General features: G+C 37.4%; 3 protein-coding genes across 4 annotated transcripts; 2 read left to right on the top strand and 1 right to left on the bottom strand.

The window, feature by feature from the left end:
• Window positions 1–1,146: 1,146 nt before the first annotated feature.
• trmt112 (tRNA methyltransferase activator subunit 11-2) lies at window positions 1,147–3,331 on the top strand. Its single transcript, XM_007247441.4, has 4 exons — window positions 1,147–1,344; window positions 2,578–2,679; window positions 2,784–2,876; window positions 2,981–3,331. Exons 1-4 carry the CDS (start codon window positions 1,270–1,272, stop codon window positions 3,080–3,082), a joined length of 372 nt encoding a protein of 123 aa, XP_007247503.1. The 5' UTR covers window positions 1,147–1,269; the 3' UTR covers window positions 3,083–3,331.
• A 3,328-nt stretch (window positions 3,332–6,659) lies between these two features.
• tgfb5 (transforming growth factor, beta 5) lies at window positions 6,660–16,201 on the top strand. Its single transcript, XM_007247439.4, has 7 exons — window positions 6,660–8,783; window positions 9,866–10,029; window positions 10,149–10,281; window positions 11,153–11,263; window positions 11,405–11,582; window positions 12,812–12,965; window positions 13,213–16,201. The coding sequence occupies exons 1-7, from the start codon at window positions 8,435–8,437 to the stop codon at window positions 13,369–13,371; spliced, it is 1,248 nt and encodes a 415-aa protein (XP_007247501.1). The 5' UTR covers window positions 6,660–8,434; the 3' UTR covers window positions 13,372–16,201.
• A 2,648-nt stretch (window positions 16,202–18,849) lies between these two features.
• On the bottom strand, window positions 18,850–26,990 carry kcnk4a (potassium channel, subfamily K, member 4a). 2 transcript variants are annotated; one of them, XM_049484179.1, is made up of 9 exons: window positions 26,664–26,990; window positions 25,006–25,143; window positions 23,798–24,052; window positions 23,134–23,248; window positions 22,868–23,028; window positions 22,353–22,536; window positions 21,865–22,001; window positions 21,461–21,738; window positions 18,850–21,123 (listed from the first exon to the last, which is right to left on the bottom strand). In XM_049484179.1, the coding sequence occupies exons 3-9, from the start codon at window positions 23,984–23,986 to the stop codon at window positions 20,547–20,549; spliced, it is 1,641 nt and encodes a 546-aa protein (XP_049340136.1). In that variant the 5' UTR covers window positions 23,987–24,052; window positions 25,006–25,143; window positions 26,664–26,990; the 3' UTR covers window positions 18,850–20,546. The 2 variants fall into 2 exon arrangements, with proteins under 2 accessions (XP_049340136.1, XP_007247502.1); XM_007247440.3 differs by having other exon boundaries at window positions 26,736–26,990.
• Window positions 26,991–27,942: the final 952 nt, after the last annotated feature.

Genomic DNA, 27,942 nt, shown 5'->3' with positions numbered 1-27,942 from the left:
ATAAGAAAAATATGCCTTGAATTAAATTGTTACTGTGACACACTCTTAAGACAGATATAAAATCACTTGTACTCTATAGCACCTGATAAACATACTACAACTTTTGTTTTGAAAAATATGCCTTGGTTAAATTTTGAAGTTATATTTTACCAAACAAAAGTTATACTATGTTTATCAGATGTGTCTATAAACAATGCGTTTTTCTTTTTATCTGTATGTCATTAGGTGTGATATAATAGCAATTTATTGCATTAAAATTAATACAAATTCAACCAAGGCATATTTTTTAAAACTAAAAGTGGCAGTATGTTAATCAGGTGTATCTATATACATTGCTTTATATCTATATTTCATAATGGCATGTCAGTAGCAATTTATCACAGCTTATGTAATATAATAAGTGTGATTTCTTTTAAATATTTTATTTTATATTTTATAAATTGATATATATTTATATAGAATATAAAAAACATTTTGACACAAAATACAGAAAGATTTAAAACTTTTTTTAATCTAGCAAATGTATATATATATATATATATATATATATTAAATGATATGTAAACAAATTAATGTACTTTTTAACTGTTAATTAATTAGTGTGATTTGTTCTTTAAACAGCCATTTATAATATTTATATTAATATATTATTATATTCGTAATAAGTATAAAAATATTATTCATTAAACTTTAAAACCTCAACATTCTCTATTTTTTTCTGGAGCTGTATCTGCCAGTAACACTGAATCTGTCCAGAAAGTCTGCATGACAGCTGCTAGAATTTTTGTTTTTATTGTTGTTTTATTGACTTCTGGTGTCAAAAATGTGTTGTTTTAAACTGACTTTCCTGAATAATTCGAATTCGATATATTGCCTTAAATACTGAAATAAGGTTAAATGAATGTGCATTTTCATTAATTGGGACAAAACAAAAAAGCGTTCTCATTTTATTGGATTTTATTTTACGGCAATAATTGGTATTAACAGTTATTTTTATTAAAGTCCATATTATTTTAATATGCTTTTTAATATGTCTGGAAAACGAATTAGATCTTACTCATTATACTTTATTTGATCAGTGTAACTCAGTTCACGGTTGTGCCACTGTGTCCTGCAGGGGGCAGTATGTGTGGTCTATGATGTTGGCTGTAGCCGCTGTTTAATCCGAGAAGCAGAAATACACGTGAGGCGCTAAGGAAAGCTAACGACTAAGCATAACTTATATATTATTATATTTACACAAAACCTGTAGATCCAGCTTACACAGATATGAAGCTGCTGACGCACAACATGCTCACCTCGCACGTTAAAGGTGTAATTAATGGATACCCACTCCTGATAAAGGTAAGCAGTTAGCTAGCTCATCTGAAACCTAGTATCCAGTAACGTTAGTTCACTCATTAAATGTCTCCATACTGGCATGAATCGGAAGTTGGCCTTTAATTTAACAGATTATCTGGAATTTTCTGTCCCACCTCAGGTTGTATTAGCTGTTCAGTTGTGTTGCTGGTGTTGTGTGTGTCTGATGTTTTGTCTTCTTCAGTAGCTAATGCTGAAGCTAGCATCGCATCCAGTTTAGTCAGGCTTGTATTACACAGAAACCCAGGCAGGGCAGCAGCAGCAACGGGTTAATCTGCTCTTATTAAACCCTACAATTTCCTGCAGTTCACTTTCTTCTGTATATCAGGCGTTTCATGATCATCATAATGATTATTTATTAATTAATTTAACAATACTCGTGTTTTTTCTAGGACTAGACTTTAGAACTGTATAGTCGTTTGTGTTTACTGCCATACAGTGTAATGATAGTAAACTCTTGGTTTACTGTTTTTAAAACAAATTGCATTTAAAATTGAGCAAATAAAAGCTGCCCAAAGGATAATATTAATAATAACATTTGATTAGGCCCGTCCACACGTTTCCAGATATTTGTAAAACCAGTAGCTATAGTCTGCAATGCACAAGTTTCCTTGATTACAGGAGCTTACCTCTACTGTTAGAATGTTCTGACTGTGATTTGGTGCTTCAGCTACACTCAGAAAATAAGTCTATGGGTTTTAAAGCCTATTTTCAAAAGTGTTTACAGGTGTAAATAAGATAATGTCTGTAATATCCAGGGCGTGTCACAAAGCTGGATGCAGCAGAAATGGCATTTCAGTTAGTTGTGTTCAGGTCATATATATCAGTGTTGTTGGCTAACAGATGATAAATTATCCAAAGCAATCTCTAGAATCCTCGCGCAGCTCTTCAGGAGGCACTTTCCTCACTATACTTATGTTTCTCCAGTTTTATTGTTTTAAATTATCTAAAGATTATAAAAGTAAGTTTGTTCTACTACTTTCTGGTCACATTAACACCACCTTAACAACCAATATTAAATATTGTGTCAAACAGACTGCAACATACTACAGTTTTTTTTTAAATACTGCACGTATTCCAGTTAATCAGGACTAATTACACTTTTTGTCACAGTTGGTCAAGCACTGAAATTATTTGATATGCTTACAAAAATGTATTATAAAATGTTAAAATGTATCAAAATACATTAAAATATTCTCATATTGCCATTTTCCGAAGGCCACAGAGGTCAAAGTGAACGAAGTGGAGTTCAACCCTCAGTTTGTGAGCAGAATGATACCAAAGCTTGAGTGGAGTGCTTTAATCCAGGCAGCGGAAGGGGTAAGTGGTACTAAGGTTATAGGGACCATGATCTTTTTCAAACTGCATCACTGTTTTAGGTTGTTTCAGTGAAATGATGGTGAACATGTCATATGTTTTTATAGCTGGGACACCTGCAGGACTTGCCTGGCACACCCATAGAAAACTATGAGAATGATGCAGAATTTTTACGTAAAGTACACAGAGTTCTGCTCGAGGTAAGATATGTGTCCATTATTTTTAAAATCAGTAATCAGTTAAAATACAGAGTATTACTTGTAATATACCTCACTCACAGCTGTTAGTGTCTTCTTGTTTGTAGGTGGAGGTCATTGAGGGATCTCTACAGTGTCCGGAATCAGGCAGAGAATTCCCCATCTCTAAAGGAGTCCCCAACATGCTGCTCAATGAAGATGAGTCATAGGTGATGTTTCATCTTCCTTTTTACAAATGATGAAAAAAAACCACTGTTGTTAAATTGGACAGAAGCAGAGTTAAATTGGATTGCAACAAGTCTTCAAAATGAATGGATGGACATGGATTGAAATATTGGCAAGAATGAAAAATTGTCCCTAATTCTTGCAGCTCTTGTATGCCCTGTTCTTTAAGTTGTTTGTTTGTTTATTATGCTTTGTAATATACTTTAAAATAAATATGTATTGTCTTAAAAAAACTTGCAATCACTATATTTTTATTCACATAAATTAACAATGTAAGGTATATTATTCAGCAACTCTACACATAGTGTACAGTGGCAAAATTTCACCATAATTTCAGAGTAGGACGTTGGGAACACTGCTCTCTGGTGGTGGGTTTTTATTTATGTTCATATTTATGTAGTCTGCCTTTGTCTATCCTTCAAGTTGTTTCTTGTACACAGTTGCGCACTTATATACTAAATGGTAATTGCAAACTTTACACATTAAAACTAAATCAGTAGGTTTGATAACACTAAATGGCTACGATATAAAGCAATTCCTTTTAATTTACTTTACTATAAATACATATACATTTATAGTAAAATACATGCTGGGCATTGCATTGCAAAATAGTAAAGGTTTTTCTTATCAACAATCTTATTTACCAATATTTTACCATTATCTGCTTTATGTGCAATTTAGACAACATACTAATTAACCGGTTCTTTTGAGTTGTGAATGAACTGGCTACATTTTGTTTTAGACATTGCACTGAAATGTTAGACATTGTTTTAGACCCACTCTCATAATCTTCTCTACAGTGTACATTTCATATTAACAAACTGTGAATAATTTACATTTTAGTAAATAAATTATGCTAAAATACAACAAAAAATTAAGCTTAAAACAAACCAACAGACATGCTACACTTTTATTCATTGCAATATAATGCAGTTCCACTTATCTGACTATTATCACCAAAACACTATCAATATAATAGTATACTTGCACAGACACCTTTAAGCTGCGATCTGTGATCATGTTTTCATTTTAGATTTTTTTTTTTATATTACTTTACCTCACCAACCACCTCAATAAACTTGTTTTGGAGTGTTTACACCACTGCTGTACCTGGTATTTAGTGTATTTGGTTTTCCAGACAGTTCAAACTGAAGTATGTCTTAATTATAAGTCACTACAGATTTCTAAAATCATAACAATTACCTGCTGTGTGTTGAACAACATCTGACTGATTCCAAAGCCTTTGTGCATTTCTGTGATACCTAAATTGAAATAGATCTGAACATTAAAAGAATGCTGAACTGTTAAAATGTCAACAAGGTGTTTGGACCCATTTAATTGCAGGCTCTTTTAAAGTTTGCCTAATTTTCTTTTTTTTTTTTGTGAAGCTTCTCAAAACTTCACATGCCAAGCTCTGAGTTCAGGATGACGTGGAGTTTTAAATTGAGATTATATTTAGACTGTGAGAAGCCAGAAAAAAGCACTACATTTTTGGGGGGGTCGCTATTTTTAAATATAGTATTTTAATCCTTCCGCTAACCACCAGAACCTTGTATGCTGTATCCCTCCGCCCTTATCCCTTTCAGTGGGCGCTAGGTGTCGCCAAACCCTCCAAATCCAAATAAGGATTTTTCCTTTTCTTATCCTCTTGCGTTTGAATAAACGCTTAAATCCTTAAGTCATGTTTCAACAGGAAAAAACACTCTATTTTCATGCAGTGGTATCAACCACCCTACTAAAGAATTCATAGCTTGGTGTCTCTATGCCTTGGAGCGCATTTCTTAAGCCCTTTCAGCGTTTAGTCTTGTGTTTAGCCCACTTCTTCAAGTTCAATTACAGCCCTCTGACTGCCACTATAATAACCTTATAATGGGGGAGGTGGAGATCTGCAGTAAAGCTGTTTTTGAAAGATTAACGATCATGTAGTTCATGAACTGTAATTAACAATGAGACGGAGGGAAGGGAGAGGTAGAAGAAAGAGAGGGTGTAGTCCAAATGAAAGGACTGAAGTGTTAAGGTGGATATTAATCATTTCAGTGTAATAAATTAAATGTTAGTTCTAAAGTAAGAAGACAGCAGTAGGTGAAGCAAATTGAAAACACTGGCCCAGTGAGAGTTATTTTGGTTTCTCCACCTCACTGCTGCACACTGTATGGCCTACTGTTGATTATCCAGCAGCACCTGAGCTTGGTGGAAACTTTTCTGTGGAGTAGATTCCAAAGCTGTGCCAAAAGAGAGTGATTCATTCATCTGTTGGTGTGTGGAAAGTGAGACTGGTGAGGTGGGCTGGGGGATATAAAGGGGATCAAACTCGTAATTATGTAGGCTGTGCCAGTTGAGCTACGTGAGAAGCCTTAGAACGCAGACAACCGGTATTAGAAGTGTATAAAACATGATTGATTTTTGAAAAAGACCTGCTGTATAATTGTATGTATAATTGAGTGGTTTATTTTGTACAATGGTTCATACTCAGGTTTGAGGACCCAGAGATGATGAGGAGAAGAAGAAAACAAGACCTGGAAAGTCTCAGCTTGTCAGAAAATGTATGTAAGCATGTAAATGTTAGGGGGTGGCTCAAATATCAAATTCCACATTCTGACTGTAAGGAGCAAAAAAGACCAGCTCTCTGTATTGCTACTTTAATCTTTATATTTACAGTGGATTGATATTTTTGAGTCACCACAGGCTTTGTGGTTAAGGCCCTGCTGGTCTGGTTAGTAATCTATTCCTAGGAACCTAATTTATCAGTATTTCAAGAAATGTGAGGCAGTGTAAGGGGATGGTTTGTGCGTTCACATTATGTAGACAAAAATGTAAATACTTGTTTTTCATTGAACAGCGACAACTTGACTGAATACTTACACAAGTGGAATCAGGTGTGCTGTTGATTGATTAGAATACAGTAACCTGCAGCCTGTGGATATGGTTTGACACCCCTGATTTAGAACATCCTACATCCTAAAACAACACTTGTTTATCAGCAGGCTTGCAAACTTTCCTGAATTGGTGTGAAGTGATAAACTGTTGTTGACTCCCTGTGATGTTTGAAGTTCCCTTCCAACAGAACGTTTTCACTCCCTGTGGTTTGGAACCACCCTTAAAATGTCTGCACACCCTGAGCACTCTTTTTCATAGGGAAGTAAGTGTTACTGGAATGCATTTAATGTCTGAGGCTTTAGACAGTGTTCAAAACCACCCATGTTTTTTAAAGGCTTTAAACACTTCAGGTGTCTATTTCCATTTACCACAAATGTGAACAATTCCAACTATGTACAAAACATTTCACTCTGCATGACTTTGTTTTACATGTTAGATAAGGAGTTATGCTAAAATGTGTAAGTTTGTGTGGAATGCCACCTCAACTAAAGTGATGAATTGATTGATATGCCTGTTTAGGAACCAGTAGAAATTGTAAAGTAAAATAAAGCGCTACAAAAACAATAGTATAAACGTGTGTTAATAAGCTTTCATATGCAATCTTATTTTTTTTTTAAGAAAAAGTGAGTGTGATTGCAGCTGTTGCTGTGTTGCTGTGATACACTGTATGTGTTAGTTGCTAAGGTGTAATAGACTTGTGTCCAGAAACTCTTTGCTAAAATGTGAGGTGCCTAAAATGGTTAGTCGAAAGCTCATTCATTCATTTCAGTAAAAGTACTGAAGAGTAATGGTCAGAAACCCGTCTGTGTGCTTTTTGTCAACTGGTGTATGGAAGGGCTGAATATAGTGACATAATTTCTGAACAGTCTGCCATTCATTCCTACTGGAAAAAAATGTATGCTATTTTGTTTAAAAACATAGAACCCTGCTGTAGTTCTATACTTGTGCTGCTTACTTACTCTACATTATCCAGAAACTGTATAGAGTTGGAGGTGCTGATATCTTGAAATATTCTGCATAGCAATAATTTAAAAATCACACTAATAATCATGATTTTGTAGATATGCAAAAGTGCAAGATGCAAATGATATTGGTTATAGCATATTACATTCCAAAGATCCACTAAGGCTGAATGATCTGCCCACTCTTCTCTCTCAAAACTGAGCAACAGGGTAGTTTTTTTCCCTCTCTCTACCTCCTCCTCGCTCTCTCCTTTTTTCCCTCTCTCTCTCGGGAAAGTTTCACGTTTTCTACAAGTTTTGTCGCGTCTGACCGAGTTTTTTCCTCATTACTGAGCGGAATATAAACTATTTTATTTCTTCCACATTTTTCTTTTTGTCTCTCTCTCCCAGGACTGCTGAGTGAACCAGGCTGATCGTGTGTCAGAGGATCGCTGTGTTTGTCAGAGTCAGTGAGCGTTAGTTATTTAGGAGAAGTGAAAAATATGGACGTCTGCCTAAAGTTACTTTGTTGATTGTTTTTCTCCAGAAGAAGGAAACAGTTAAGTGTGTGTGGAGCGGCCTGTGTGTCGTGGGAAAGTTAAGTAGGGAGGAACATTAAGAAGAAGAAAGTAGTTTAACTAAAATAGCGACTCCTCACAAAGCTCTGGACCGCAAGAATCCAAACCACAGCGGAGGTCCGGCAGAAACACTTGAGAGAAAAGACGGTGCCGTAACGTATTGCGCTAAATCGTATTTAAATCGCTCAGATAATGCTGAATACCAGAAAAGTCGTCAGTATAATCGACCAGGTACGACGTTTTTTAGCCAGGTTAGCTGAAGAGGTTCTGCAGAAATATGCATAGCTTATTCCAATCTAAACTGTTATGTAATTAATGCATTAACGTTTTTAATGTTATTTGGATAGTATAACGTTTTGTGAATGTTACAATTAGATAACGTTCTTAGAACGTTTAAATTGTCAAGTTTTTATTTATAAACGTTCTGATAACATCGCTGCAACGTCACCTGTGTTAATGTTTGAAATTTATAGTTTTGTGAATGTAATCTAGCTACTTATTTAACGTTTTGATAATGTTAGTATTAATCTAGCTAGAAACGTTAACCTAGGTTATGTGTACCAATATTATTTCACATGTTTTCAGAACGTTCCTGGAAAAATATTTCTGTACCGTTACCTTTCCGAAACGTTGCCAAACGTTCTTATAACCTTCTCTGTTAGTTGGGTAGTTTACTATGTACAAACAAACCAACCTGACAGCCTGCGCGAGCGAAGGAAGGCGGTGAAACCGTGCACGCGATCGCCACGCGGAGTGTTGAGCAGGTGAAGGCGGCGGCGCTGCTGCGCGCTGCTGCTGCCCACGCACGCACACGCGCGCGCATTCACTCACGCGCGCACACAATCGCGCGGTCCGGCCACTCCGCGAGGAAACTTCTGCCCCTTTTTTTCTGTTTTCTCTCTCCTTCTCTTTTCCCATTCCGCGCGCCTTTCCTTCAGCCATGTGGTTCATCAACCTGTTCCTGCTGGTGCTGAAGCTCTCCGTGTCCGCCGAGGGCTTCTCCACGTGCCACTCCTACGACCTGGACGAGCACAAGTCTAAGCGGATAGAGGCAGTGCGCGGGCAGATTCTCAGCAAGCTGCGCATCCGCGCACCCCCGGACCCCGCGAGCGCCCCGGTGCCGGACGCCGTGCCCGTGGAGGTCATGCTGCTCTACAACAGCACAAAGGAGCTGCTGAAGGAGCGCAAGCGGCAAGCCGAGGCGGCGTGCGAGCGCGAGAGCAGCGAGGAGGACTATTACGCCAAAGAGGTGCAGCGCGTGGACATGCTGCCCCAGCACGCGGACAACAGTCAGTACAGCGCGAGCTCTGCTCTCTGTGTTTTACTCGTATTGCTACTGCTTATCCCTGATATTACTGACAGAGAATGGCATTTTTATAGTACAGATTTATCTGACTTAAGAGTTTGTTTTGCTAATTTAGTAGTTTTGCAATGTAATGAGCCAGATTTGATGATAAACCCCATAAGAGTCCATACCCACTTCTGAATATTAATACCAAATTCAAAAATAAATTTAATTAATATTTTCCTTTATTTTCATTAAAATTTCACTGATATAAAAAACAAAAATAATAATAGAATAGCATTAACTGCATGACTGGCTAAAATACTGTTCACTGATGTGAACAATCATACAAATTAATACAATAGACGATAGAGATCAAATTTTATTGATGTCCTTTTATTGTACAATAAATCGATAATGTAATTATCGTGACATCTTTTAAAGGGTCTGACAAAAAAGCTCCATTTGTCCTTATTGGTTAACAGGAGTTAAGTCATAGTTTATTTTTGCCAGAAGGTTCATAAAAATGAATTTAATAAATTTAATAACATTTAATAATAAAATTACAGAGGGTTATAGCAGTACACCCAGTTTATAATATAAGAATGTGTAAGAATCATAAGTGGTTTAGCTAGTTAATATACTTTGAGATTTACTATAACATGCTTAGAATTGTTTATTTGTTAATGGCCGACTATAGGTATGGTATAGCATATCATATGATAAAGTCTTTAAAAAGATTGTTAAAAAGTTCCGATGATAGCAGCAGTATTCTGTCTTGAAAACAGTATCTTTTGTATTTGTTTTGCTATTTACTGGGAAGTTTAAGCATCAAAAGTTCAGAGCTTGGTAATTAAATGTTTGGTAACTAAATGTTTAAAAAGTTTTGTTGCAGAAGTATATACTTGAAATTAATACTTTTATTTTGTGTTGTGTCACATCGTCCTATATATCCTTATTGTAATAATCGTGATTTTTTTTTTTTAGGATCATATCGCCCACCCATATGATATGTCTGATATGTCAAGTTTCCCTTATTCACATACATTTTCTGCTTCCTGTTACCCCAAACCCCCAACCCCACAGATACAATAGGCCCCCAGGCCCACAGTCCATACTTCAGAGTGGTGCGGTTTGACATCACCAACGTAGACAGAAACTCCAGCACGCTCATGAAGGCAGAGTTCCGCATCTTCAGGGTTCAGAACACACATGCTCGTGCCACTGAGCAGCGGGTAGAAGTCAACCAGGTAGGTCATAATCATGGACATGAACATAAAAACTGACCTGCAGTTTCTGCAGAGTAAGAGTGCTGGTCTAGCATCATCACCATCATCATCTTTTTCTTCGTCTCGTACTGTCCTTTCAGATTCTGAAGCCAGATGACGTCACCGGTGCCTCCCAGAGGTATATAGACTCAAGAACTGTACAGCCACAAGCCAAGGGGGCGTGGCTGTCTGTGGATGTGACCGAGACTGTAAAGGAATGGATGGCTTTCAGAGGTCAGTGAGTTCAAGCAGCCACTTCACAGTCGCACAGGGTTGCTAATCATTACTCAATGCTGTCAAACTTAAAGCTCTTCTATTTTACAAATCTGCAAATAACATCACAGAGCAAGATCTGTGGACTCATTTTCATCATTTCATAAACACTTCTCTTTGTTGTCATACACTGTATGTCCAAAAGTGTCCAGACACCCCTTTTAATTAGTGATTGCAGATACTTGCACCCATTGCTGACACAGCTATTCAAGGTTTAAAGGATTCAAGGAGATTTTATTGTCATTCACACCATATGTGGTACATGTGGAACAAAATTCTATTCACAGTCCAGTTACACCCAAGAGCAATTGTTAAAATAAATTAATAAAAGATAAAATAAAATAGAATAAAATACATTTTAAGACAAATACACAAAACTAGGGAGAGTCGGCAAGTAGCAGAAATATAAATGAATATCAGTCATCAATAATCAGTAGTGCACACACAGCTTATATCATCTTAATAGAAAACCATTGGTAGAATGGGACACTCCAGAGTGACCATACATGAGCCAAAGCTGCAGCTAGAGGAGATAATTTTGAGTGGTGTTTGTGATTCAGACCTAATTAGCAAAATTCTGTAGCTGATATCAGTAAAAAATCTGTAGCTGATATCAGTAATGATTTGAACATTAGCCTACTTCCACTGCTGAAAGACATCCTATAGGAAACACTGTTACCTGTCGGTCAAACTGGTACACAAAGTTAGTCCCCTGTTTAAATAAAATTAAATCTGTGAATATGTGAACTTTTGGACATAAAACTTTTCAAAGTCTTTACTTTTCCAAATCTGTGTGAAGTGAATAATTGTGTTTCATTATCCTCCCACTCAGAGAAGAACCTGGGTCTAAAGCTCAGCGTTCATTGCCCTTGCTGCACGTTCGTGCCATCCACAAACAACATTGTACCCAACAAGAGCGAGGAGCTAGAAGCTCGATTTGCAGGTCAGGGTCTCTCTGTTCTTTTTCTTCTCAATTCCAGTCTCATTTCAGATTGTTTGCCCTTTGTCTGAAATGCTTTTGCTGATTTCAGCAACTGTGGACAATGTAGTCAAAGTTTAGTATAAGCTGATTTTAATGTTACAGGTGTTGATGATGACCTGATGCGGCAGAACAGAAGGACAGGGGCCACTAAAGGTCAAATAGAGTTCAGTACCAAGACACCGCACCTCATATTGACCCTCCTGCCCACGGACCGGTTGGACAACCCCAGCAAAAAGACTCGCAAAAAGAGGGCAGCTGCTGACACCACAACATGCTCAAGGTAGTGCTCAGAAGACAGATACATTGTTTTGTGTGTGGTAGCATCTATAAAAGAACCATTGTACTTTGTTATATTGTAAACTTACTAACATACAGTGTATCCAGTGTTTGCATGCAGTGACTTGCTTAGGGAGTGCCTTGTGTTTAAGTGTGGAAAAATATTGCAGAGATGTGCAGAAACCTTTTTTGCTTGTGTCATTTCATTCCTGCATAGCTGAGCAGAGACAAATCAAGCTACACACATTAAACTGCAAAGAAAATCCCTAGTGACTGATTACAATTTAGCAAAACATAATATTTAATAAATAAAAGAGGTATATAAAATGTGTTAGTGCAAAGTGACTATAAAATATGGTACATAGTCTGGACAGACTTTAATTTTTTACTTTTAGAGCTAGGTTATGTAGCACTTTTACTTTAAAATCACAGATTCAGAATCATTTTCATCAATCAATACATACATTAAGTAATTTACATTTACATTTTATTGCTATATTAAGTATATATGCCATTTGTCTCTGTATTTCAAAATTTGAAATTTGAGTTTGAGGGCACTTCAGTTTTGTACATCTTTATGCATCTTATGTTAATCGAATTGCTTTGATTGTGTGGCTTCTTTGTGGCACTGATTTGTATTTTCCTTAACTGAAATACAAGGAGGTTATAAAAGCGCCATGTAAGGTTTAAGGGGGCTGCTCACTAATAAAAAAATAAATAAATGTAAAGGGAACAACAATAGCTTGCACATCACTTTAGGCATTGCAGTTTGTTGACAAATAAAAAACTGTAGTTATGTAAGAACTAAAAATCCTATTTGAGAATCGCTCATATATTTAAACAATATTGAGATTTACAATATTGCCCAGACATAGTAAATATATTTATAGTGTAGTAAATGAAATATATTTAATATATTATTGTAATATATTTAAAATATACTACATATTGGACTAAAATGCATTGTAGGTTACTAAGCCAACGTTTGTGATTGTCACCTAAGTAACCATATTCTTTTTAATGGGAGACTCATTTTTGTCCATCTTTAGTTTAGAATTAGGTTAACGTGTGTAATGAGTTTTTAAACACAGTTCTGCCTCTAATAAGTTTATTTGTGATCGGTGTGTTTTAGTTTTACACTGCCTGAGTTTAGGACAGAGATATAATCCTGTATAAAATAAATCCAGCTCAAATAGTGCCAGAAATAGTCATTTCTTGTCTGTTCTCCCACAGGAATGCAGATCAAAGCTGCTGTTTGAGGTCTCTTTATATTGACTTCCGTCGGGACCTAAACTGGAAATGGATTCATGAGCCAAAGGGATACCGTGCAAATTTCTGTGCTGGCAACTGCCCTTACTTGTGGAGTGCAGATAATCACTATAATATGGTGCGTAGATTAAATTCTCTACCCTAATCAGCCAGGAGCTGCCCAAGGCCAGTCACGATTATCTTTTACATTAGTAATCTTACAGACCAGTCCAGCTTATCAAGGTTTTTAAGAGAATCAGAATGTTGGAGCCAGGTGTGTTAGTGGTAGATCACCGGGACTGGTTTTGGGCAATGCTGGTTAACATCTTCAAAGTTTTTACAAGCTTTTTCTAGCTATTAAGTATATTTTTCTGTCCCTTTTCCAGATTCTGCCGCTGTATAATAAAATGAATCCTGAAGCTTCAGCGTCTCCTTGCTGTGTGCCTCAGGACCTGGAGCCCCTCACTATTGTTTACTACTTGGGCCGGACCCCTAAAGTGGAGCAGCTTTCCAACATGGTGGTGAAATCCTGCAAATGCCGCTAATTGCTGGAGGTACTAAAGTGGGACTACTGGAGAAATTGAGTTTTTTGGGTGTTTTTTGGGTGATGTGCAGGAGAAGAGAGGAGAGGACATAATTTGCAGGATGAACAGAATCCGAGGACATCAGGAAGAGCCTGGTGCACATGCTGTTTCTCAGGTTTCACACATTTTGAAGTGAATCAGAGACTTGCACAGCATTACTTGAGAAAGACGAACTTTTAATTTCCTTTCATTTCTTATAAAACAAAACTGTTTCAGGTTAATAATCATAATCAGTCGTTCTGTTCTTCACATAGCAAACAGTTTATATCGTAGTCTATAGTTTAATATACAGCTTGAGTAAAAAATAATGTGTTCAGGCGGTGGTGGTCACGAACAGAAGAAACACACCAAGGTCTTTTTTGCTGTGTGCTGCTTGTATAGAGTATGGACCTAGTTGTGCAAGATCAGTTTACTGTAGAGCAGTTTATATTTTTGATTACAGCAAGTGTAAATATTTTTCCCAGACAGGTAAGGGTTGTATATGTTTATATAACAAATATAATAAAATTTGATTACATAACTCAAATTGGGCACTTTTAATCAGATGAACTTTATTTAAACATGAGAATGTTAGGATGCTTTTTTTAGTTGTTATTTATTTACTGGCTTCATATGCATACGTTTATTTATACATGTGTTTATTTACAATAATTTATGTTTAGATATGTAATGACTTTATTTACACTGACATACACTGACACCTATATTGTGTCCCAGTTTTTTTGCTATGTCCCCAAAGAATGCTGCACTACACACAAGATATGTGTGTGTGTTCATTATGGATGTGAATTCTGCCAGTTTCTTGTCTGTCTGCACAAACAGTTCTAGTCAGATGTCGCCGGTTACGATCATTAACGCTCACTTCTATGACGTATTCCTCATACACACAAGATACTGTGGTTTGAGGAATGTTAAATGCCCACAGAACTTGAAATAAATATTAAATGGTCAATCTATCTGGCACCCACTATCAATCAAGCCTCGCTCAAACTCCAATTACACATCGCCTTGCCATGAGCTTGCTGGCCAGTATTCAGACACACTCACAAGACAGCACTTCGCAACTACTATCGCCCCCTGAGGTAACACTTTATAAACAGTTTATACATTTCTATTCCTTGATTTTTGGCGTGTCAGTGTATTTGTTAAGTCATACACATCTGCTCATTATCTGCTTATTTGGTTTTATCTATTGATTTACTTTATTTAGCCTGCTGAATACATCTTTTTACACATGGTATTTATTTACGTATTTAATTTATTTTATTTACTTACTGCATGAGTTAGCCCTCTTAGCTGATACTGGGCTGCTTTCTGTATTGAGGAGCACCTCTCCTGTGGTCAGGGCTGCAGATGTCCGCTGTAAACAGGATGTGACCGCCCGGGCCTCGCAGCCTGTGGTCACGCGTGGCACAACAGAGGAGGCAAAGGCTGATAGAGAGCCTTTCACTCCCTCTCTATCCTCTTTAGACCTCTGAAATATGGGTCACGTCGAGCTGAGCGTCTCTGGAAGTACATCAGCTGTGCCGTCCATATCTGCTGTATTTTACTGCTGAATAATGCTCTTTTAGCAGCTGCTCTTTTGGCCTACATGTTATATATGGCCGTTATTTCCTCCCGCTCTCATCTAAACCTATAAAGCCTCAGTGTATCCTTTAAACCCAGCCGTATAGGTCTTGGCATGGCAGGCCGCTGTTTGTTTTTGAGCGGAGACATTAAGTTTTTTGTGCTGTTATAATGTTTATCTGTGGAGCTCTGCGGCCTGGGGGGCCGATCGTTGGGAAATGAGAGGCTTTCTGTGTCTGGCTGCCAGAGTCCAAACCAGCGCATGCCTCCGTCTTTTCGAGCCCTATGAAAACAACTTTTTATAACCCAGGACGAAGCGGATGCTGAGAATGAGAGTGTGAGAGAGAGAGAGACTCTGTTAAATGCAGTTACATAACGGCTTCTATATCCAATCAACAAAAATATCGTCTCCAAGCAACTGCTCAGTCATCGTGGCCGGCTGTCTGCACACAGAAGTCGCCGCTTTACACAGAGCAGAGATTTCTGAGCAGTGGTTTCTGAAGCTTTCTAGGTGGAGGAAAGGGGCTTAAAAGCTGATCCAGATTCAGGCTGAATGGGCTGTACTCTGAATGTCATAGGCAGTCCATCAAGTTCACACAGCTCCTTCCTACGTTTTCCTACTTCCTTCCCTACAGCCTACACAAGCCACAAAATAATAAACTGTGGCAGGTGTAATTCAGCTGAGAGTCACTTTCATGGCCTTCTAGATTTAGACTCCTAGTAAAAGTGTAGACCAGCAAGATCAGGTTACAGGTATTTCATTAAAATATTCCTTCAGCTTGGATATTTTCTTTTGCAATACAATTTATTACAAGACGTTTTCCTTAATCATTCAAATGATATCAAATGAAGACTCTTTTTTTTCAAGATGTAGTACATAAATATGCATGTAGATATAGAGGTATGACCAGAATTTGATGTTTTGAAGGTTCAGCATTAATGTCTTAACAGGCCTTTTGAGATATGGACTTTAATAGGATCTATATGGATCTTTGTTTATATAACTTCAGCAGAAGACCAAAACCAAGCTGGAGCTCCCAAAGACGCAAAATATCCACCTCATATTCCATGATGACGAGGTGGGGACCATCTTTGTTTACATTGTGTTGAACTGTGCAAGAGCATGTCATGGCAGATCTATTAATAATAACACCGCAATAATGAACAGACACAATAAGTAGTATAATATATTTAGTTAGAGGGAGTCACCCTAATTGAAAGAAGAATTTAATTGAAATAATTGAAATAATTGAAAGGAGAATTTCACTTGAATAATAGTTTTAAGAACACAACACAAAAAAGCAGGGTCCAGTTACCCAAAAAATATTTAAATCTCAGTGCTAAGAACCTTGTGGGAAACCCAGCTCACAATGACTTTTTATATTCCAGCTAGTGACCAGTCACCATTAACTAAAACCACAGTTTATGGCTGCTAAAGTTGGTACTTAAACATCTGTACAGTGTTCAAACAAGAATATGAATAACACATCATGCTTATAGCAAAAAGGTTCTATTGACTTACATTACATCTATTGATATTACATTAGTGGAACCTTTTTTTTATTTTGATCTAGAACTTAGGTTCTTTGAATAAAAATAAAGATTATGATTATCCATTAAAGTCGAGCCATTATACCATACCAAAAATAATTTCTAATGGCTTTGTATAAAGCCTTTTATTTATTTAGGGGGTATTTGTACAATAATAGCATGGAAATTCGATTTAATAAAAGAACAGTCACAACTAAATAAATCCTGGCAATTGTAGAAGTAGAACTGATTCTAAATTTGTTCAGGATTTTGAATTTCATATAAATAAATCCCACAGTTTTTCTGTTTGATATAACAGCAAAACAAAGTTTGCCTCCAAACCAGCCTTAAAGCGTCTCTGAGTGGGTTGTGGAATTCTGAGTTTAGACATGACATCATTTTATGTTCTGCATCATTTCTGAGTTCATTTCAGAAAAACCTTAACCAGCATTACCATGTTTACACCACTGTGCCACAATCGGAGATTGTGGTTTGACAATTGTTCATGAAGTCTTTTCACTCAGTTTAGGAAAGACAGGTTAAATCTAAACATCCTGTGAATCTTAATAGTCACTGCATTCCTGTGTAACTGGTACTTTGATTGTCCGTAATTTGGGAAAGGTTTCATTACTTGTAAAATTGTTCCTGGTTGGTTTCTCTGGAAGGAAGATGGAATTTACGAACTGAATGCTCTGGAAAGCTCTTCAGTAGATGAATGTATTACTTTCTACTCTTTGGAAAAATATGCTTTATCTGTCTGCCTGAGTAAAATACTGAGAATAACCAGACATAGTTATGTACCTGTATTAACAGCATTAATGCTCTATATCACTTAGAACACCATATATACATCTTTTTGTTTTTTAACGACATGTTTTATATATGATACTTAATTATACACCAGTTTATATGGGATAAATGTGAAGGTATCTACATATATACATTTTTGCACATGCTGTTTTGGGAGAGCAATTGGATAATTCATGCACAGTCATTTTACACATCATCAAAAAAAGTAGATGAACTTATAAGGAATCAACTGACAGGCGTAAAACTTGGTGAGCAGTTGTGTCATAGACTGTCATGGAGTGACGACCAACAAATCTGTTTGGAGGCATGGTGTTCAGCTCCAATAGTAAAAAAAAAAAAAACTTTGGTCTTCATTACAAGCACCTTGACAGCTAAATGTTACATTAATAAGAGTTTTTAAACAGTTTCCCTACCATTTCTGAACACACTCTCTGGTGTACTATTGAAACAGTACAATACTAGTCCACACACTGCTGCCATCTCAAGAACCTGCCTTAAAGACACATCATCAGACATATCCCTGATTGAAAATGCGTGGGATACAAATGCTCTGTCAACACTCCAACCCTACCACAAAATCTACAGAAACTGTGAGAATATTTAATCTGCTGGAATGGATTATCACAGGACACCATTAGGAACTTCTTCAACTCCATGCTTAGATGTCTGGAATGTTGTGTTACACATGCATTATTCAATATTTTTACGTGTGTAGCTCAATAAACGTGACCAAGCGTTGGCCATATCAGTTTATATTTTAATCATTTATTGTTTCTGGTAACTTTTATCTGCCTTTAAAATAGCATTGCAATCCCACACTTCCTTCTGGGGGCATCTGTTTTTGCAAACTGTTTCTTTGACAAGAAGTGTATGTGAGCAGAAAACATCTAAAGCCTGAGAAAATCACAGCTTAAATAAACTAAGGAAACAAAACACATGCACAAAAGCCGATAAGGCCTGATTTTCTGGGTGAGACAGATGGGAAAAAAGGCGTTCAAGCCCAGACAACAGCCCTCTGGGTGTAGGGAGGCAGTGTTAGGTGGGGCTGAGCTGCAGGCCCTCAGAGGTAGAAATTAGGGGAGCTTTGCCGGCCCTGTGGCGAGGCTCCTCACTAAACCACCATCATGTGTTTGTCCTCTTGCCTCTAAATACCCCCTTCACTAAGCGCACCCGCCACTTATCCCCGCAGTCAAGCTTTCCAGGGCCTTACAAAAGCCATTCCTGGAGCTGTCTCCCGCTGGCCTGCAACGTTTTTCTCTCTCTCTCTCTCACTCTCATCTGCCACCCCGGGCATTTAAAAGTTCATCTGGTCGGCACCTTCCAATTTGTTTGGACTTTTCCATAAACACGTTGTTTGTGTTTTTGCGATCTATCTCAAGTTTTGTTTACGTAATGTAAAATGAGGGTTTGAGTAGATGTATTCAGGCCTATTCTGGGAAAGGGTGAGTTGTGTAAAGAATCAGGTTACTGTGCGTGTGTGTGTAAAGTGTATGTGGGAGTGTGTGCGTGTATGTATGTCATTTCAGACCCAGCTTTCCAACCACAGAATTAATATATTCTACATACACATATACATCATACAAGTTCACTCAGTTTATACTAGGCCTTCAGTATCTGTAGTTAGTCTGTGGAGTAGGACAACAGGAGCAAAAACAGGAAATGGTGAGAGAGCTTTTAGGAAAAGCAGTAAAATGCTTGTATAGTCAGACAGCCATAAGAGGGCGCCATCCAGTCATTCAGAGTTCACACCAAACCTGACCCGGCCTGACCCTGAACTGCTTTCAAAGAAAAAAAAACAGTTTACATTTAATCCATTTCTACTTATGAATATTAGTCACATGATCCACAAATCTATTACACTATTACATTTATCTGACATGGATTATGTAAGACATAAAAAAACTGTAAATATAAGACATTTAAAACATTTCAGAGGTACAAAGTGATGCAATTGTAATGCATTCTGAAAGCAGTCACAATATTGTGCATGCCACAAATTGAAAATATCAAGTGCAAACGAGAAAATCACAACAATCACTCAAAAGAAACTGTATAAAAAACTTTGTTGTAAAAAAAATTGTAAAAAAAAAAAAAAAAAAAGCCATCACTAAAACAATATGTGGCAAATTAATGTAGCAAATGTGCGTAAGACTTCTGTAAATATGGCACGTGATCTGTGTTTATGGCACAGCACTGTATTTTAGAGGGAGTATATTGAAAATGATTTACCAGAATTTCTGCATAATTCAATGTGTAACACTTTAATCTAAGTCAATATAATCCACTAGAGGTCACTGTGTCATTCAATAATATGCCTTTTTATTATTTATTTGTAAATCACTGAATATATTAATAGTTTTTGGTAAAACGTTATTTTTGGCATAGTTTCAAGAGGTGATGGATGAAATTATGTAACTTTATACAAGGGAAACGTTCTGATTTTTTTTATGTGTTCTGATTTCATCACAAATTTTCACCATAAATGTTTGATAGAGGTGTATATTTCAAAAACAGGCTCTTAAAAAATTAAAAGGTGTCCCATCTTATTTTCTTGGTGAGGATGTTAAAGGGTTAAGATGTAAACAAATTTACACAGAGCGGTTTGTTGTTGGTTATGCTGTTTGGATATCTTTGAAATAATAATTTAATAGTGGCCAGTCACATGCAGGGCATATTGAGACAAACTAGTTTCTAAGGAAATGTATTATTTTATATCAACATATAAAAAATAGAAGATGTGTTACATTTGTTTATAATGACCCACTAAATCCTGTTTTTAGCATATTCATTAAATTATACAGAACTTTTTTGCCTGAAAATTTTAACATATATAGCAACCTTATAACCAGCGTACAACCAATTATTTGGTTATATTTATGCTACAAGTCACATGACCTGGTGCTTACATATCAAGACAGGACCAATTTGCTGAAGTGCTACATTCGTACACTATGAACACAGCATAAATCATTGTCTAGCTTTTTGTCAAGCTCTTTGGTGACAAATTACCACTCAGTACTCAGACAACCTTTAACTCCTTTCTGCTGCAAAGCAGCAGTCACGCCTTCACACCGTTTAAAAAGGCAACCTAACTGCAATGAACTCTGATGGTCCTCTCCTTCCACTAACGTATTGCAGGCTGCGGCCACTGACTGCAGTGTGCACTGTTACACACTACATCATTTTGTGGTTCTAGAAATCTACAGAACTGCTGACCTTAGGTGTCACAGTCAGTCTTTGAGAGGTGGGGGTGTCGGGGGGTTTGATGGGGGTTGAAGTTCACTGCTGCACTCACTCTGTAGTCCAGTAGGACTCCTGTAGGGGAGCTGCCTCCTCATGCTTCTCCGCTTGGGTTTGCGAGGCCGGTTCGTCCCGCTGCCGGACGGTTTGATTCGGTCGCTCAGAGTGTCAGAGGACTCGTCGATGTAGGCCAGGTTCTCACCAAAGAAGTCCAGGAGAGATGGGCGTTGGGGAGAAGAAGGGGACGATGGAGAAGAAAGAGATGGAGAAGGTGCAGGAAGAGCAGAATAGCTCGCAACCAAGACAGCAGGGATGTCCTTTATGCTTAAAGGCCTTTTCTCAGCAGTTTCAGGCCCAGAGACAGAACCAGACTCCTGCGAGTTCCAGTCAGACCCAGACCAGGATTCTGACGAAATCTCGGATCTGGAATCTGACCCAGAAACTGATCTAGATCCAGACTTTGATGCAGGCTTTGACTGGGACCTCAGCTCAGGCCGGGAGACAGGCCTGGACCTCTGACCTGATGTAAGCCTTGATCCAGGCCTCATTTCGTACTTCGCATACAACCTGGGCAAAGATAACATTTCCCTATTAAGCTGTGGTTAAGATGCTGTTGTATGCAAGCCTCATATCTACATTTTTAATGATTAGGACTAATAATACATGTCTGCCCTAAAAGAGTAGTTTGGTGAAAAATCAACTACACATGATGTGCCATGTGCTTGTTATCTGTGGTTTGGGAACTGATAGGCTAACATTGCCAATAAACACTAAACTTATGCAGTCACCAATCTCATCTTTCTTCCATCTGTCTTTATTGCTCCAATATTCATGAAATATTCTGTATAAAATATAAAGGATGGTACATCAAATGAAGCAGAGGTTAGCACAGACCCCCTCCCACCTGGTGTCAGAAGCAGTGTTATATCGGGAACCAGGCCAGCTCACAAACAGATGCCCATTTTCCTTGACAGCCTCAGCCTCAAGGGACACCCCATGAGGAAGCCCATCCACAGCCAACCTCGGGTGTCGATGGTGGGCGCCACGGTGGCGTTTCCTTCGGCGTCTGCGCTGGAGCTGGAATGGGTCATTAAGGTCCAGAGGGACAGGGATACGGAAATCCATAGACATGTTCTGGATGTTCTGAGTCCAATCTGTGGCATGGGCTCTCAGCTCTTCCATCTGTAGACAAGACAAGCATTAATAAATATATATCATTAAATGTAGAATGAGAGGCTATAAATGACTCACGGTGAAACTGCATATATAAATATTAGCACACACAAATAGACTTTTTATTAAACCCACCTCTGCTCTAGTTTTCTTGGAGAGCACTCTGAGCCAGTTGCCTATCATAGTGAGGATGGAAGCGAAATACGCCAAACCAAATACAATCCAAAGCCACACCAGTGGTTTGTAGAGAGGAGAGCCATTTCTGCGATTGTCTTGGGGAGTTAAGATGGACAAAATTTATTTCAGACTTAAACTCAATTAACATGTAGGGCTTCAAGTGTCTAATGAAACAGCCATGAAATCTCTAACTAGCTGACTTTATTAGGAGTAGATACTGAATGATTATCTCTTATCTAAATGTGCGCTCCTGGATAAAATCATTTTTTCACTGAGGCTGGCTTAATCAGCTTAAATGTTATTAACTTTTCAAATCACCAGGGGAAATGAGCTAAATTAGAGAATGTTGAGCATGCCGGGAGAAAATTTCTTCTGAGGCTTCCCGCAAACCCAACGCAAATGCAATATCCTGCCCCCGTAACATCATTAAGAAGGTAATTAAGTACCTGCTACATAATCACCAAAGCCCACAGTTGTCAGCGTGATTACTACAAAGTATCCTGCCTCCAGAAGAGTCCATTTTTCCACTTCTTGAAACACCAAGGTTGGCAAGGCAATAAAGATCAAGCAACCAATCAGAATGGAGAAGACAGCAGATATGACCCTCACACTGGTAGCACTCACCCGTTTCTGCAGTTATGAAAAAGAGTAGAGAAAACATAGCTGTTATCAAAACATATCCTCTAGCTCAGAGTCTTTCAGTCCTAGTCCTGCCGCCCGGGCCCTGCAAATATGTGATTTACCCTTCTTCCAAAATAGCTTATACATCTAATCAACTTAAAGTTGCAGTGGGCTTATTAAAACAGGCAGTCCTCTAAAATGTGCAGGGCATGCAGGTACCAGGACCAGGACTAAAGAATACTGCTTTAGCTCCAAAAGTTGGGGATAAAACTAAGTGATCAAACTAAACAAACATAAAATACCATATACTGGTTCATCAGTTGATAATTAAAGTTCTCACCAGAAACAGACCCTCTATCTTTGCTACTGCTCTCCGGAGTATAGTTCCCAGGTGATCGCCCACTCCAGCTAAGAGAATTCCAAACATAGGGATTCCTACTAATGCATAGAATATACAAAACAGCTGGCCTCCCTGTGTCTTTGGGGAAAGGTTCCCAAAACCTGGACAGAAGGAAGCACACAGAAGAGGACACACTATATTATGACCTTTACAGTTTAGTAATGACATGTAGTCTATCATCAGAGGGGTAAACCTGTAAAACTCACCAATGGTGGTGATAATGGTTCCACAGAAGAAAAAAGCATTGGACAGATCCCACCTACTGGTGAAATTAGCAGTGCTTCTAGCATCAACTCCAGCCTCAATCGCATCAACCACTTTCTGTAGAATTACAAGAGAATTATAAGACATTGGACCACTAGGTCACTAGTGGTCCAAACTAGGAGTTTTCACAAACTAAAACACCTGTTCTAACTAATGAGCATTCCTGAGTTTTTGGTTTAAGGGTTCTTTTTCATGATCATCAATTAAGTTTAGTCTGATTAACTAAGGCTATGTTCCGACTGCCAGTCTAAATCCAGTTGTTGCACATCTAGATTTTATCCAGATTGATTTTTTAATTGCCTGGACAGCTAGAAACCACATGAAGTCCATTTTTTGTGAATCCACAAAGTGGTTTAAAGTGGTTTAAATTGTGATTACAATCAGATTTGTAGAGAAGATTTTAAATTTGTCTTTTGTGTCACTTACAGCACACCAAACAACAACTTCATCACATCCAAAAAGGGCACCAAAGGGTAGTTACTGAAACCATTTTGGTAACCAAAGAAAACACTGCAGATTTGTCTGCAGTCTGAACATGGCCAAAAAAATCCAGTTTTGTGAAATCCCCCTTGGGATTCGTCTGTTTACCTGTGCAAACAAATGTACCTGAGTGAACTCAGTGAGGCTTTTCTCTCTGACGCAGGAGTGGTTGTGCAGGAAGTCATGGCGAGAGGTGAGAAGTTGTTCATAGGCTAATTTTTCTTCAGGTGTTTCCAGCCAGCCAAACACCAGTGCCCCCATCACCAGATACAGCAGTACAGCTGTCAGGATCATCAACAAGGTTGAGCAACGCATGGTTCCTAAGCACTTCTCTGGAACTCCGATTCAGGTGGTTTCATCTGTCATGTCCATGTAACCAATCTGCAGGGGAAATGTAATTACAAAGGGAAATATGATTACTAATTGCTAGGCTTTTCTGCCTAACAATGTTAAGATGAAACCAGAAGCAGAGGAATGAATGGTGATGTGAAAGAATATATATGTACAGATACACTGCCTATAAAAAATACATTCCCTCAGCTTGTCTGTGGGGTTTTCTTTCCTACTAATTAAACACTATAAAATACTGTGCTTGGAAATAATAAAATAGTACTTATTTTATGAATAGCTTTGGCACATGTGCATTAGCTGCCTGAGAGAGCCTGTTTAAAAATCAGCACCATGGACCAGCGCCTGGTCTGTGTTAACACTAGCCTCCTGTCAGTCTCTATATATATGACACTCCTCAATACCCCATTACTCCATGTCTTTCTCTAGTCAGTTTGGCTAAAACATTACAAAAATGTTGCTACAAAAATTTGGTTAACATTGAAAGGGCTTTTTTTTATTAAATGATAAACTCAGTGACGCTTATCCCAAAGAATTACTGGGATGGAAATAAACTTTTTTGTTCACACAGAAGAAATCATTACAAAACAATTTTTTCTAAGTGCATAAAGATATATAACCTAATTATAATTAAGCTAAGTTTGTTAGCTGATGCACTCGTCAAACATGGAATAGCTGGTTAAATGGTGGAATGGCCATGCAATTCCAAGAATGATTTACTAGAGTGTTTGGATTGGTAGATACGTTTTTCTAAAAAAAGAGACTTTAGAGGCATGCTTTCTGTTTTTGTCAGATTAGGCAGATTCATTCTATTTAAGTTGTCATGTTCACCTAACTGACTGCTAGATGTTGTTGTTTTGTTAATTGAGACTAAAGCACCCTAATGTCAGAAATTTGTCTGCAAAATAACTGTTACTTTCTGTGGACTTGAGAAGTGTCTTGTTGCCTATTGTACTGTGTGTGGGCATAGTGGGACCATAGGTCACCTATGACACTGTGTTGCCATTCCAATAGGCAGTCTTGTCCACCTGGTCCACCAACGAGATATGAGATGTCCCTCTCTCTTCTTCGCATTCAGCCTCAGTTACTGGAACCTACTGGGACCTACTGGAACCTACAGCAACCTGCGGAACACAGCAGCCAAGAAACTTGCTAAAACAGCTCTGTGTTGAAGACGTGTCAGCGCGAACCAGACACGAGACAGAGTATCATAAGCATAACAGATCAGAACACAACAAATGACGCCATAGTAACAGGGCCTGTGGTGGAGGTCTGTGTAAACACTGTGTTCTAAAGCCTGCTGACAGAGCCGTGATATACAGCAGGACCTTCAGCATCACTGGCACACTGGCAGCCTGCGTGGTCAGTATGATAACACCACATGAAAGCGGCGGTCGTTATAGTTGAGAGATTGTAGGATATGAGAGGGTTGTAATGATGTTAGACACCATACCTCTGTGTGTGAACTGTGCTGCACATTTCAATGCAACTAATTAATAATAACTAAAGTCCCTCATGAGCTGATATGGATTTGTTATGGGCTTATTATAATGGAATACAATCTGATTATTAAGTGAAGGAAAAAAATATATGTAGAGAAATGATATCTCTAATGCTTAAAGTATTTTTTTACTGGGTACATGGTTCCTCAGCTCAAGCTGATTAAATACAGTAGTTGTGTTTAGTCCTTTAAAGAACCTTATGCTACAAAAAAGCCCCAAAAAGGTGTATTTTTGGCACAAGTTAGAACCCTTTATTCTTTGTCCTTTGCATCATTTTAGTAAATAAAAACAGTTGGATTGTATGTTTGTAATGACTATTTTTAATTTTGCTTTCATATCTGTGAAACTCAGTTTCTCATTCACTCTTGCATTAAATATTTATTACCAAATGTTTTAGGACTAAATAAAATGTTAAACAACAATAAATTATGGGAACAGATTACATTTGTCACTTTTATATTGAAATAAAAATTAACTCTCTGTAAGTTAAAAGTTACAATTATACGAATTTACAGTGCAAATATTTTACAACTTTCATGCAAAAACTTAATATCTAACTGAAAGTTAAACATTAACATGAAAATTAAGTTGAAGTTGACGGTAATGTTTTTTTCTTCTCCTGTAAAGTTTCCATATGCGAGATGTAAGGTTTTGTATGATAGCTACACAAAAATAGTATAACAATATATATATATATATATATATATATATATATATATATATATATATATATATATATATATATATATTATTATTTTTTTTTTTTTCAAACACATCAGAAATATGTTTTGGTTTAAGAGCTTCCCCACACTACCATCATATTATCAGATAAACCTTTCAATTCCATGGGTCCATATAAGGGTTCATTCTTTCATTACTCATTCTCACTAATGCGCACCTTACACTGCAGTTTCACTAAATGATTACTGAAGTTTTTCAGTAGGTTTAGAGATTGATAACTGAATAATAAGTTAAGGATATAACAGGTTGTCACTTCTATTCAATGCAATACTAAAACAGACAGATAGACTGAGGACCAAATCACCTATGTTCTGTGGAACCACTGCTGGTTCTAGATATAATATATATTTTTTACACTACTGAATAATCATAAGTAAAGAAAAGATGCACATGATACATACCTTTCAATATGATAAAAGTCTTAATCCTTAATCTACATCCAGCTGTTGCCACTGTGCCCAAGTGCCTCTTACCTTGTAAAAAGAAAAGAGATGTAGAAGTGTGAGATCCCAGCGAGTGACAGTCAGGAGTTCCCTCTGTGCAGTAAAGGACAGGAGTGTGTGCAAACACTCCCCGGGTGTTTCCCCATTCTCAGGCCTTTACATCAGCCTGCCAGCACACGAGAAAAAACAGAGAACATATGACAGAAAGCAGAGAGAGCAGAGATCAGAGGTGTGCCGAGGAGAAGACTGGGAGAAAGAGAGACAGAGAGAGGTGGAGGAGGTGAAGGAAGATGACAGTTTCAGGGAGGTACAAACATAAATAAATGTTTATCTGTCTCCATCTCATATTCCTAAACCATGTTCATTACCCACTGTTGGCTCATCCTTCTGCGTCCAGCCCCATGTTATTCTTCACCTTCACTCGAGCAGAGCGCATTCATCTTCAGAGACTGGATACTTACATTCTAGACATTTTAAAAATTAGCTTTTTAGGTTTTCTGAAAAATGCATCTGGAAATAGCTCTAAGCACTTTAAGCAACAAACAGTATTTCTACATTTTACTGAAATTTTATTTTGGCCATTTAAAAACAGAAGAAACTATAAAACAAAAACAAAAAAACAGGCAAAGAGCCTTTTAAGTATCTATATTGTTGTTTATTATAAGAGATTATTATTCTTAGCAATGCAACAATATGAAGTATTTGTCTGAAACCAAACCAACAAAATGAAATGTTTGGTCGAAGATAGAATACTAAACATTTTTTAAATTAAATTTGTCACTTTTTTATTATATAACTAGTGTGAAATTGATATAAGGTTTGATATTATCTACTGCATATCTACTACTATTATACACTGCATTCAGTTTTAATTAGACCACATTTCCCAGTTTCTGCTGCCCAATCCAAAACATAACATGAATATAAAGATCTATAAAGTCTTCTTCAATTAGTTGAAATATAAGCCCTGCATACATTTTTCCACTATTTTAATTATATTAAATTTAAAGTACATGTTTTAGACCTAAAATATTCTCAAAACTACAGTACAACTGTGTCTTAGACATCAGGCAGTGAATTCATAACCATTTTGTGTAATAATTTTATGTAAAAGAAAAAATATCACTAAAAGACTACAGTGCCCATTTGCTCAGTAATACAACATTTTTGAAGCTTACATTTCGAACATGTTGAAAGGATGTATTTTTCATTGGGTTGAAAAGACATTTCTATGAGG

Source organism: Astyanax mexicanus, chromosome 10 (assembly GCF_023375975.1).
Source record: "Astyanax mexicanus isolate ESR-SI-001 chromosome 10, AstMex3_surface, whole genome shotgun sequence".
Taxonomy (NCBI): Eukaryota; Metazoa; Chordata; class Actinopteri; order Characiformes; family Acestrorhamphidae; genus Astyanax; species Astyanax mexicanus.
This window is presented reverse-complemented; position numbering and strand designations above follow the sequence as displayed.